This window comes from Pelophylax lessonae, assembly GCF_965119305.1.
Source record: "Pelophylax lessonae genome assembly, chromosome: 10".
NCBI classification, from domain to species: Eukaryota; Metazoa; Chordata; class Amphibia; order Anura; family Ranidae; genus Pelophylax; species Pelophylax lessonae.
In genome coordinates this window covers 18,331,889-18,345,205 of record NC_138777.1, presented here as the reverse complement: position 1 = coordinate 18,345,205, position 13,317 = coordinate 18,331,889, and the positions used below count along the sequence as shown (strand labels likewise).

At 43.7% G+C, this 13,317-nt stretch overlaps 1 protein-coding gene across 1 annotated transcript in view; it reads left to right on the top strand.

Moving 5' to 3' along the window:
- The window catches only part of GTF2H1 (general transcription factor IIH subunit 1), an 80,705-nt gene that overhangs the window by 20,779 nt on the left and 46,609 nt on the right, over window positions 1-13,317 (top strand). The window contains exons 4-6 of the mRNA XM_082270870.1: window positions 5,191-5,353; window positions 9,311-9,404; window positions 10,962-11,111. Of these exons, the coding sequence (XP_082126996.1) occupies window positions 5,191-5,353; window positions 9,311-9,404; window positions 10,962-11,111 (407 nt within the window). The remainder of the gene's footprint in view (window positions 1-5,190; window positions 5,354-9,310; window positions 9,405-10,961; window positions 11,112-13,317) is intronic.

The following is a 13,317-nucleotide window of genomic DNA, read 5'->3' as shown; positions in this document are numbered from 1 at the left end:
GATTGATTGGTCAGTGCTTCCACAGAACATCACTCCAATCTGTACTGGAAGCACTGTGCAAAGAAGGGGGGGGTGTAAGTACTGCACCATCTGTATGGGTACTGACAGAGGCAAGAACAGCAGGGACGGAGGTGTGAAGTATTCACGGTGTTAAAGTGGTTCTAAAGGTAAAAAAAAAAAAAAAAAAAAAAAAGTGGTTCTAAAGGCAGAAGTTTTTTTTTTTTTTTACCCTAATGTATTTTTTGCATTAAGTTAAACCTGCTTGTGTGTAGCCCCCCTAAATACTTGAGAACCATATCGATCCAGCGCTGTACCCAAGAGAAGAGGCTCTCTTCTCACAGGACTGGAGAGGCAGCAGGGGGAGCAATTGGCTTCTATTGCTATCAATCAAATCCTTAAGGCTGCATTCACATGTCAGCGTATGATCGCGGGCAGAACCGCCGCGGTTCCGCCCGTGATTCGGAGATTTATTGCAAATCGCGGGACGCCTAGCGTTGCCCGTTGATTTGCAATAGCCCCCCAAACGCCGAGCGATGTTGCCCGCAAACAAAATCGCGGGACGCAATACGCTCCAAAAAAGTACAAGAGCTTCTTTGGAGCGTATTGCGTCCCGCGATTTTGTTTGCGCGATGTTGCCGCGATTCGGCGGGCGTAAATCGCGGCAACATCGCTCGGCGTTTGGGGGGCTATTGCAAATCAACGGGCAACGCTAGGCGTCCCGCGATTTGCAATAAATCTCCGAATCACGGGCGGAACCGCGGCAGTTCTGCCCGCGATCATACGCTGACATGTGAATGCAGCCTTAAAGGAAGGGTGGGGCCGAGCTGCGCTTTCTGTGTCTATGGACACAGGCAGCATAGCTCAGGATCAAGCCTGTAGGGGTGCAGCAATAGGAAGCGGCTTTCTGTGGTGAACACTGAGAAGAGGAGTAGTCTGGAGTGCCGACAGGGAACCGTAGAGGAGGAGGATCAAGGCTGCTCTGTGCAAAACCATTACACAGAGCAGGTAAGTATAAAATGTCTGGGAAAAAAAAAAAAAAATACCCTTTATAATCACATTGTCACCCTTTTTTTTTTTTTTTTACTTTTCACCTTTTCCAAAAAAAAAAAAAAGTACACTTTAACCACTTGCCGCACGACTATATACGGCGGCAGTCAGCCCCTCACAGGCAAAGGGACGTATGGGTACGTCTCTAGCCTGTGAGGCTCTAGGGAGCGCGCTCCCGCACGGACCCCCCCACGCGAGTGAGCGGCGGAGCCGATGTCCGCCGCTCACTCGCGATTGTCGGTTACACCGGGAGAAAGGCAGGCGGCTAATGTAAACAAAGCCGCCTGTCATTCTCCCCTGTGTAACAGCACAGATCATTCGGTCCTACATAGCAGGACCGTACATCTCTGCTGTTACACACACAGCCACATCCAATCACCGTAAGAATCACGCCCCTAGGGACACACTTAACCCCTCCTTCTCAAAGTTAACCCCTTCCCTGCCAGTGTCATTTTTACAGTAACCGTGCATATGTATAGCACTGATTACTATAGTAATGTCACTGGTACCCCCAAAAGTGTCAAAAATGTCAGTCAAGCGTCCGATCTGTCCGCCGCAATGTCGAAGTCCCGCATAAAAAAATCGCAGACCACCGCCATTACGCGTTAAAAAAAAAAACAACAAAAATGACAAAAATCTTTCCCTTAGTTAGTAAACTCAATAACTTTTGCGCAAACCAATCAAAATACGCTTTTTGAGATTTTTTTTTTTTTTTTACCAAACAATCGTGACGCGCGCGTGTCACGATTGTCCGTTACAGCGGGAGAAAGGCAGGCGGCTAATGTAAACACAGCCGCCTGTCATTCTCCCCTGTGTAGGAATGGTGATTATATGGTTCTACTATGTAGGACTGTTGATCTCTGTTCTTACACCTCAAGCCACATCCAATCACAGTTAGAAGCACGCCCCTAGGGATACATTTAACCCCTCCCTCTCAAATAAAGTTAACCCCTTCACTGCCAGTGTCATTTTTACAGTAACAGTGCATATGTATAGCACTGATTACTGTAGTAATGTCACTGGTATCCCCAAAAGTGTCAAAAATATCATTCAGGGGTCCGATCTGTCCGCCACAATGTCGCAGTCCCGCAAAAAAAAAAATAATCGCAGATCGCCGCCATTACTCGTTAAAAAAACAAAAACAAAAATTTCAAAAATCTTTCCCTTAGTTAGTAAACTCAATAACTTTTGCGCAAACCAATCAAAATACGCTTTTTGAGATTTTTTTTTTTTTTTTTTACCAAACATATGTAGCAGAAAGAAAATTGGCCTAAAATGTTAAAAAATGTTGATGTTTACATTTTTTTTGGGGGGGAATTTCATATAAAAAAAAGTGAAAAATATTGTTATTTTTGCAAAATTGTCGCTCTTTTTTGTTTATAGCGCATGATCAAAAAATCGCACAGGTGATCAAATACCACCAAAAGAAAGCTCTGTTTGCGGGAAAAAAAGGACGTCAATTTCATTTGGGTACAGTGTCGCACGACCGCGCAATTGTCCGTTAAAAATCACGCAGTGCCGAATCGCAAAATAGGCCCTGGTCAGGAAGGGGGTAAAATCTTCCGGGGCTTAAGTGGGTAGGTCACAAAGAGGGACCTTTTCCATCAGATCTGCTTTTGTGCTTGAAGAGAGACGGAGAGAAAAACAGTCGCTGTGCAGTAATATTAAGCAGGAAGCAGAAACTGCTTATGCAATAAACACATATTAAAACAATAAAAACTATTAGATGGGCACCTTAAAGACCACAACATACAGGGGTATACAATGTACAACATACAGGGGTATACAATGTACAACATACAGGGGTATACAATGTACAACATACAGGGGTATACAATGTACAACATACAGGGGTATACTATGTACGGTTAAAAGCAAACACACACACACATCATAGGTTGAACTGGATGGACTGATGTCTTTTTTCAACCTCACTAACTATGTAACTATGTAACATATAGCGGATCTATGTGCAGTTATATACAGGGCCTTAAAGTTTTCTTACCCCTTGAGATTTTCCACATTTTTGTCACATTAAATGTAGAAAAACATTTACCATTTTCATTCCACTTCACAATTATGTGCCACTTTGTGTTGGTCTATCACACAAAATCCCCATAAAATACATAAATGTATTTTATGGGGATTTTGTGTGATAGACCAACACAAAGTGGCACATAATTGTGAAGTGGAATGAAAATGGTAAATGTTTTTCTACATTTTTTACAAATAAATGTGAAAAGTGTGGTGTGCATTTGTATTCAGCCCCCCGGAGTCAACACTTTGTAATTACAGCCGCAAGTCTTTTTGGGGATGTCTCTACCATCTTTGTGTAGAGTCAAATTTTTGCCCATTCTTCTCTGATGAATGCTCCCCTTGCCCAGCCTGTCAGTTTAGGTGGACGGCCATGTCTTGGTAGGTTTGCCGTTGTGCCATACTCTTTCCATTTTCCAATGATGGATTGGACAGTGCTCCGTGAGATGTTTTAAAGCTTGGGATATTTTTTTATAACCTAACCCTGCTTTAACCACTTAAGGACCGCCCACCGTACATATACTGCGGCAGGGCGGCCCTTAAGTGCAAATATTACGTACATGTACATGATTTTGCCGTAAGGCTCTAGGGGGCGTGCGCCACTGGAGATGCGCACCCGCTGTGATTAGAGACAGCAGGAACCAGGCCGTGGGACCAGCGGCCGTGATCGCCGCCGGCCTCCTGCGATTATCAAGGAGAATGACAGAACAGCCGTCTGTAAACAAGGCAGACGGCTGTTCTGTCAGACAGGAAGGGAGAGATTGTGTGTTCCTAGTAGTCTCGCTCTCTCACTCCCTCGCACGCTCCCTCCCCTCCCTGCCACACTTTTCACATACCGTGTTTATCAGTGTATAACACGGTAGATATTTTTCAATTTTAGGAAAAAAGCCTAAGTTTTGAAATAAACAGCTTTGAACTCCAGAACTTTTTTTTTTTTCTAATCAAATGCAGCCTCGCCAGCGCCGTGTCCAGTATTGCAGCCTTGCTAAGTGCCGTGTCTGGTATTGCAGCCTTGCTAAGTGCCGTGTCCAGTATTGCAGCCTTGCTAAGTGCCGTGTCCAGTATTGCAGCCTTGCTAAGTGCCGTGTCCAGTATTGCAGCCTTGCTAAGCTCCGTGTCCAGTGTTGCAGCCTCGCTAAGCGCCGTGTCCAGTGTTGCAGCCTCGCTAAGCGCCGTGTCCAGTGTTGCAGCCTCGCTAAGCGCCGTGTCCGGTATTGCAGCCTCGCTAAGCGCCGTGTCCTGTATTGCAGCTTCGCTAAGCGCCGTGTCAGGTATTGCAGCCTCGCTAAGCGCTGTGTCCGGTATTGCAGCCTCGCTAAGCGCCGTGTCCGGTATTGCAGCCTCGCTAAGCGCCGTGTCCGGTATTGCTGCCTCGCCAGCGCCGTGTCCGGTATTACAGCCTCGCCAGCGCCATTGCACAGAGGGGGGCTGGGCCGAGGAGAAGGGAGGACAAGCGGCCGCTGTCATCTGAAGTCCCAGGACCTATGATAGATGTCACACGTCCCGGCATTGGGCCACTGTGCTGTCTATCGTAGGAGGCGGGCCTTCCTATGACAGCAACCGCTCGTCCTTCCTTCTGCTAGGCCCAGCCCGGCCCCCTCTGTCTCTCAGCGCTGCCTGTTCTTTTTTTTTTTTTAATATAGGCGTATAACATGCCCTCCATTTTTAGGAGGAAAAAGTGCGTTTTATACTCTAAGTATGGTATTTATTTGTAAAAAAATTTGAAAACCATTTTTCATTTTCCTTCCACTTCACAATTATGTGCCACTTTGTTTTTGGCTATCCCATAAATTTCCAATAAAATACATTTATGTTTTTTGTTGTAACGTGACAAATTGTGGAAAATTTCAAGGAATGCTTTATCAATGCTCTGTGTCTGTTTAACAATATTAGTGACGTTTGTTAATGTACATTGTCCAGATGTAAGGATCCACATCACTGCCATGAACTCCAGGCTTTGTTTGCCTGTCTGCTCACTTACTGTCCATGTTGACCATAATTTATTTACCAATGAAATGTTGGGGTCACCGTGTATATAGTCAGTTTCCCATTCCCATTGCTCGTTTATACACGGTTTAGATTCTGAAGTTGGGTTTTTTTTTCTTTAAGGATGCTAAAGGAGGACCCAGTCTTGTTCCAACTCTACAAAGACCTTGTTGTCAGTCAGGTGATCAGCGCTGAGGAGTTTTGGACCAATCGTCTTAATCTAAACTCTCTGGACAACACCGTGTCGAACAGCAAGCAGGAAGTGGGGATTTCTGCAGCTTTCCTGGTGAGTCTATTCAGGTACATGAAGGAGAATTCAAGCAAACTTTAAAGAAACTGTTCTAGAATATAAGCACAAGACTGGAGACTCTCACAAAGCTGCAACTACCTGTGTGAGCCCCCGATGGCAGCCGGTATTCTCCAACTTAATATATTATTTTCAAGGCAGTGACTTGGTAAAGAGGTGCCCCTAAACTAGTATGACACAAGTCCACCAAGGCTGCTACCCCGTCTGTCTTATCGCGCAGATGTTTGCTTCATGACTTTCCACCGCCACCCGCCGATCACTTAGTACACAGACAGAACGTCTGTCTTTGTAAATAAGGCAGATTGCCGTTCTGTCAAGAGGGAAGATAGGAATCCTGTGTTACTGCAAAGCAGGGACATGGAGCCCATGTCTTCCCCTAGTACAAGCAACATCCTCCAGTAAGAAAACACCAGCGAAGCACACATTTAACTCTTTGCCCCTGATGTTTAACCCCTTCCCAGCCAGTTTCCTTAGTACAGTCACAGTGCATATTTTTGGCACTGATCACTATATTGGTGTTGCTGGTTCCCAAGAAAGTGTCAGCGTTCGATAGTCCGCTGCAATATCGCAGTCCCGCTACAGGCGGTCCCCCAGGTTACAAATATCTGACTTACAAACCACTCCTACTTGCAAACGGAGGGAGACAACCGGCAGTAAGGAGAAATCTCCCCCGAGGAAGGGAAATTCCCTCCTGTAGGAGTTCGCATGGGGAAAAGGCGTCTCCACTGAAGCTTTATCACCAATCCTTGTTTCCACAACAACCCAAATGTTCACAATCCAATTGTCATAGGGACAGAAAGTGAGGTGAAATCTTCAAAACAGGGGCACAGACAGCAAAACAAATGTTACAGGGGTGTTGACCCTTTCCTATGCTTTCCAAAACACATAAAAAAAAATCTTTTGGCTTGAGCTACAGCTAAAAATGTACCTGTTCCGACTTACAATTTCAACTTAACCACTTAAGCCCCGGTAGATTTTACCCCCTTCCTGACCAGGGCCTATTTTGCGATTCGGCACTGCGTAAATTTAACTGACAATTGCGCGGTCGTGCGACGTTGTACCCAAATGAAATTGACGTCCTTTTTTCCCACAAACAGAGCTTTCTTTTGGTGGTATTTGATCACCTGTGCGATGTTTTGATCATGCGCTATAAACAAAAAAAGAGCGTCAATTTTGCTAAAATAACAATATTTTTCACATTTTTTTATATGTAATTCCCAAAAAAAAAAAAAGTAAAAATTAAAAATTTTTAACATTTTAGGCCAATTTGTTTTATACTACATATGTTTTGGTAAAAAAAAATGCAAAAAGCGTATTTTGATTGGTTTGCGCAAAAGTTATTGCGTTTTACTAACTAAGGGAAAGATTTTTGTCATTTTTGTTTTTGTTTTTTAACGAGTAATGGCGGCGATCTGTGATTATTTTTTTTTTTTTTTTTTTGCGGGACTGCGACATTGTGGCGGACAGATCGGACCCCTGAATGATATTTTTGACACTTTTGGGGATACCAGTGACATTACTACAGTAATCAGTGCTATACATATGCACTGTTACTGTAAAAATGACACTGGCAGTGAAGGGGTTAACTTTATTTGAGAGGGAGGGGTTAAATGTGTCCCTAGGGGCGTGATTCTAACTGTGATCGGATGTGGCTTGAGGTGTAAGAACAGAGATCAACGGTCCTACATAGTAGAACCATATAATCACCATTCCTACACAGGGGAGAATGACAGGCGGCTGTGTTTACATTAGCCGCCTGCCTTTCTCCCGCTGTAACGGATAATCGTGACACGCGCACGCGCGCGCGCGCGCGGGGGGGGGGGGGGGGGGGTCCGTGAGCGTGCCTCCGTGGTGCTGCTCGCTCCCTAGAGCCTCACAGGCTAGCGACGTAGTATTACGTCGCTTTGCCTGTGAGGGGCTGACTACTGACGTAAATAGTCATTAGGCAGTCGGCAAGCGGTTAAGAACAAACCTACAGACCCTATCTTGTTTGTAACCCGGGGACCATCTGTATATGTCACTGATCGCCGACATTACTAGTAAAAAAAATGGATCAAAATATCCCATAGTTTGTAGACCCTATCACATTTGCACAAACCAATCAATATATACGCTTATTGGGTTGTTGTTTTTTTATACCAAAAATATGTAGCAGAATATATATTGGAAATTTCAATTTTTTTTTTTTTTTTTTTTATTGGATATGTTTTATAGCAGAAAGTAGAAAATATATATTTTTTTCAAACTTTTCGATATGTTATTGTTTATAGCGCAAAAAAAAACAAAACAGAGGTGATCAAATACCACCAAAAGAAAGCTCTATTTGTGGGGAAAAAGACACAAATTATTTGAGTACAGCGTCTTATCATAAAAAATCACCTAGTCAGGAAGGGAGGCAAATCTTCCGGAAGTCAAGTGGTTTTAAAGACTCAACCTTCTGGGTGCATCTCTCCCGCCCTTGTGTCCCCCCTTCTCTGTTCCTTTTTCATGGGGTCATTGTAGCCTAGTGATGGAGAGAAACTGAGGGAGAAGAGAAACATTGGAATACTAGTCAGTAGCAGTGTGCAAAGGTGTATTTATTTTGGAAGAATAAATCGCCTCGAATGTTGGGTGCCCTACGGTCAGTGTTTCTCAACTCCGGTCCTCAGGACCCACTAATGGCACTTTTCCACTGCAAGTACCGACTCGGCTCTACTCGGCCCTGCTTGGCCCGGTTTGCTTTTCCACTGCGGTACCGCATGGTACGGTGTCGGAACGGTTCGGTACGGTACGGTATAGGTTTGCTTTTCCACTAAAGTAGTACTAAAGTTAAGTGGGTGGGATAACAACGGGGTGGGTGTGATTCTCTGACCAATCAGTGGCTAGTAGTGACTGCATGCAAAGGATTGTGGGATATGGTACCAGTTTGGTACCTGTTGGAACCACAATTGAGTAGGTACTGTTTTTTCAGAGCCGCACCGTACCGTACCGTTCGGTTCCATGCAGTGGAAAAGCAAACCTATACCGTACCGAACCGTTCCGACCCTATACCATGCGGTACCGCAGTGGAAAAGCACAAAAGCGTGCCGAGCCGGTACGGTTCTATGCAGTGGAAAAGCGCCATAACAGGCCAGGTTTGCAAGATAACTGAAATACCTCACAGGTGATATAATTTGCTGCTCAGTGATTGCAGTATTCTAGTCTGCATCTCCCCAAGGTAATACTTAAAATCTGTCCTGTTAGTGGGTCCTGAGGACCAGAGTTGAGAAACACTGCCCTACGTGTATTAATGTTGCTGTGATATGTAAAGCTATTCGTTTTTTTTTTACATTTTACAATGGGGTGCCTCGAGATTTTGCATCATTTTAGAGGGTGCCTCAAGATTGTGCATAATTTTAAAGGCTGCCTTGACTTAAAAAAGGTTGAGAAACTCTGCTCTACAGGCTTCATTGCAATCAGTGGATCATGAGATCCATGATGCTGCATTACCTAGCCTTTGTAAAAGATGGAATTTGCATGAAATGACCGCATTCTGACCGTACCGCCTACATTGCTCTTTTTAGCTTCGTAAAATAGCCTGTTGTGATTCTCTGGCCATGCTCAAAGCGATGTCACTGACTGCAGCTTGGTAGAAATTTCTGCGTCGTTCGGTCGGAATGTTTTATCCTCCCTGGCGGTCTGATTATGTCAGGATTTCTGTGCTAAAAGCGATACATTGTTTTGCATAGAAATCTGTTTTTATATTTTAAAACTCACCTTCCCCTGCGATCCCCCGCCGTCCAGCCATCCTCCCGCTGTGTGCTTGGCCGATGCCGGCACCTGTCTACTGGTTCCCTTCCCTGCGAGTGTTGCGTCCTACTGTTTTTAGGCACAAAGTAGCAGCGTAGATATCGGTCAGTTGCCTTGAGGGAGATGCATTGTCTGCCCACATGTAGTTATGTGTTTTTTCTTTTTCAGGCGGATGTTCGTCCTCAGACTGATGGATGCAATGGCCTGAGATATAACCTCACTACAGATATCATTGAGTCCATATTTCGTACCTATCCTGCAGGCAAGTTTTCATGTGCATGGTATGTTTCAAAAGTAGGTTTGAAGAGAATCTTTCAACAGGACACACATTACAAACTGTCCTGAGTGGTAGAAGACCCCTGAGTGGTAGAAGACCCCCAACATTTTCATGTTCTGCTTTTGCTTTCAGACCCAAAACATTATCAAATTCAGGGACTGTATAGTATGCATACAGTGGGGGAAAATAATTATTTGATCCCCCTGCAGGTTTTGTAAGTTTTGCCCACCTACAAAGCAATAAAGGGTCTATAATTTCTACCATGGGTGTATTTTAACCACTTTACCACCGGAGGATTTTGCTGTCTGGGCCACTTTTTGCGATTCGGCACTGTGCGACTTTAACGGACAATTGCGCGGTCATGCAATGCCGTACCCAAACTAAATTTACGTCCTTTTTTTCCCACAAACAGAGCTTTCTTTTGGTGGTATTTGATCACCTGTGCGATTTTTACTTTTTGCGCTATAAACAAAAAAACAGTGTCAATTTTGAAAAAATAACAATATTTTTCAAATTTTTTTTATATGAAATCCCCCCCCCCCCCCCAAAATGTAAAAATCAAATTTTTTTTATCATTTTAGGCCAATTTGTTTTCTGCTTCATATTTTTGGTAAAAAAATCGCAATAAGCGTATTTTGATTGGTTTGCGCAAAAGTTATTGCGTTTACTAACTAAGGGAAAGATTTCTGTAGTTTTTGGTGTTTGCGTTTTTTTTTTTTGTTTGTTTTTTTGCGGGACTGCGACATTGCGGCGGACAGATCGGACCCTTGACTGACATTTTTGACACTTTTGGGGGTACCAGTGACATTACTACAGTAATCAGTGCTATAAATATGCTGTAAAAATGACACTGGCAGGGAAGGGGTTAATTTTTTTTTGGGTGAGCAAGGGGTTAATGTATGCCTGGTGCTTACTAACGTGTGTGGGGGGAGGTGACTGAGTGACACAGGGACAGATCGCAGGTTCAGCTATGCTGAACCCTGCAATGTGACCCTGCCTGTCACTTAGGAGATCCCCAGACTCGATTCCCCGACGATCGGGGAAGAGCAGCGGCGATCACCGCCGCTCCTCCCCTGGCCCGACTCCCACTGTGGCTGAATACAGCGGGAGAGAGGGGAATGTCTGGCGACGTAGGTCTACGTCGCCAGACGTTATCGAGCCACTTTGCCGCAGTAGAGCTCCAGTGAGCAGCGGTAAAGTGGTTAAATGATAGAGACAGAATATCAACCAAAAATCCAGAAAACACACATGATACAAATTTTATAAATTCAGTTGCAGTTCAGTGAGTAAAAAACAATGCCGTGATTAAATATGACCAAAAGACAGCTCCTATTTGTGCGAAAACAATTATAGAAAAAATTCATATAGAAAAAATTCATATGGGTCCAGTGCTGCATGACCGCGCAATTGTCTTTTTAAAATGTGACAGCAATGAAAATTAGGCAGGAAGGGGGGTAAAACTGCCCAGTAGTCAAGTGGTTAATGATTGAATCTTTGGGATGAGAATATTTGAATAATAAGAGTAACAATTATTCTTTTCAGTGAAGCTCAAGTACGATGAGAATGTCCCTCACAACTTGACGGAGAAAGAGTTCTGGACCCGATTCTTCCAGTCACATTATTTTCACAGAGATCGGCTAAACACGGGATCCAAAGACTTGTTTGCTGAGTGCGCCAAGATGGACGAGAAAGGTAACCCGAGCATTAGAGGTCTTCCACACTTCTGGCAGATTGGAGTGCTTGCTGTGTATTCCAGATGCTTACAACATGAAGCGTGTTAAGACCTAGCCATGTACTGATCACATCACTCCCAGTTGACCTGGCACTTCTCCATTTATTGCTGCTGTTCTTATGTCAAACTTGTGCAACTTTGAATCCTTGAACCTGTCTTTGGCCTCTTCATTAGAATGTCACAGCTAATTTGCCTGAAGCAAGAAAGACAAATGTCAGTGATGTAGTTAAAGCTCCATGTTTTGTGGACATATTAGTTGCTGCTTACCTGTAATGCGCCATTTTTTATTTTGGCATAAAATTTCTAACATAATAAAATTGCATGCCCTACAGGTACAGGAAAATAGAAAAAAAATGGAAAAAGAGGGAAAATGAAATGCATTGAAGCTTAGTCCTCAAATGTGGGGTCCTCCCTCCGCCTTCCGTGATTTTGCCCGGGCCTCCCGTCCCACCGGGAGACCCGAGCACCCAGCCGGCGCGTCCGCCGGCTGGATGGAGTCCCGATCTAAGCCGGAAGCGGCTTCGATCGGGTCTCCGATGACGTAACCCGGAGGCGGCGTCCATGAAGTCACTTCCGGGTTACTGTGCTGCAAAAGGCGGCAGATTTAAAAAACGACTGTATGCAAAAATGCTGTTTTCTGCGTTTTGCATACATGGAAGTGTAGTGGAGGGGTTTGGGGTCTTTTAGATCCTCGATCCCTCCATAAAGAGTACCTGTCACTGCATATTGCTGTCACAAGGGATGTTTACATTGCTTGTGACAGCAATAAAAGTGATCAGATTTTTTATTTTTTTTTAAACCTCTAATAAAGTTAAAAAAAAAATAATAAAATAGGAAAAAATAGAAATAAAAAAATTTTAGCTGTCACCGTTAGCTCGCGCACGAAAGAAAACGTATACGGAAGTCGAGCCGCAAATTAAATCGCCGTTCAAACCACACATGTGAGGTATCGCCCCGATCGCCAGAGCGTGGGCAATAATTAAAAAAAAAAAGAGATACACTCTAACTCTAAACTGGTAACCGTTAAAATTTTTTAAAGCGTCACCTATTGAGATTTCTATTGACCGTAGTTTGTCGCCATCCCACGGGTGTGCGCAATTTTATACTGTAACATGTTGGGTGTCTATTTACTCAGCGTGACATCATCTTTCACAATATATAAAAAAATGGGCTAACTTTACTGTTTAGTATTTTTTAAATGCAGTGAAATGTGATTTTTCGTAATTTTTCCAAAAAAATGGCGTTTATAAGACCGCTGCGCAAATACCTCATGAAAAAAATATCGCAATGGCCGATATTTTATTCTCCAGAGTCTTTGCTAAGAAAATATATATAATGTTTGGGGGTTCTAAGTAGTTTTCTAGGAAAAAATACTGATTTTAACTTGTAAACAAAAAGTGTCCGAAATAGGGCTGGGGCTTGAGTGGTTAAAGTAATTGTAAAGACTAATTTTCCAAAAAAAATAAACATGTTCTACTTCTCTGCCCTGTGCAATTGGTTTTGCACAGAGTGGCCTGGATCCTCCTCTTCTCTGGTCCCCTGTTCTGTGCTCCTGGCCCCTCCCTCCTGTTAAGTGCCCCCACAGCAAGCAGCTTGCTATGGGGAACCCGAGCTGAGTCACAGCTCCCTGTGTCCTTTCAGACACTGAGCTGTAACCCCGGCCTCGCCCCCTCTCATTCCTGATTGGCTGACTGACTTTGACAACAGCTGTTTTAGCCAATGAGGGCAGCTTAGACACTCCTGCAAAATCGCTGCATAGAGATGGTGCTCAGATAAGTATTAGGGGGGTAAGGGGGGCTGCTGCACTCAGGTTTTTTTATTTTAATATTTTATTTGAATGCATAGAATGCATTAAGATTAAAAAAAAAAAAAAACCTTCTGCCTTTGCAATCCCTTTATTTCAGGTTCTTATATAGCGCTGTCAATTTACGCAGCGCTTTACATATACATTACACATTCACATCAGTCCCTGCCCTCAAGGAGCTTACAATCTAAGGTCCCTAACTCACATTCATACATAGTAGGGCCAATTTTTTATTTTTTTTTATAAGTTTTTATGATCTTTTTGGTATTCTTTCTCACTTGGTTATGACAAACAAATGCATATATGTTTGATCATTTAATGTAAGGTTTGTAGTTCTTAGCATGGTTCTTAAAAAAGATCCC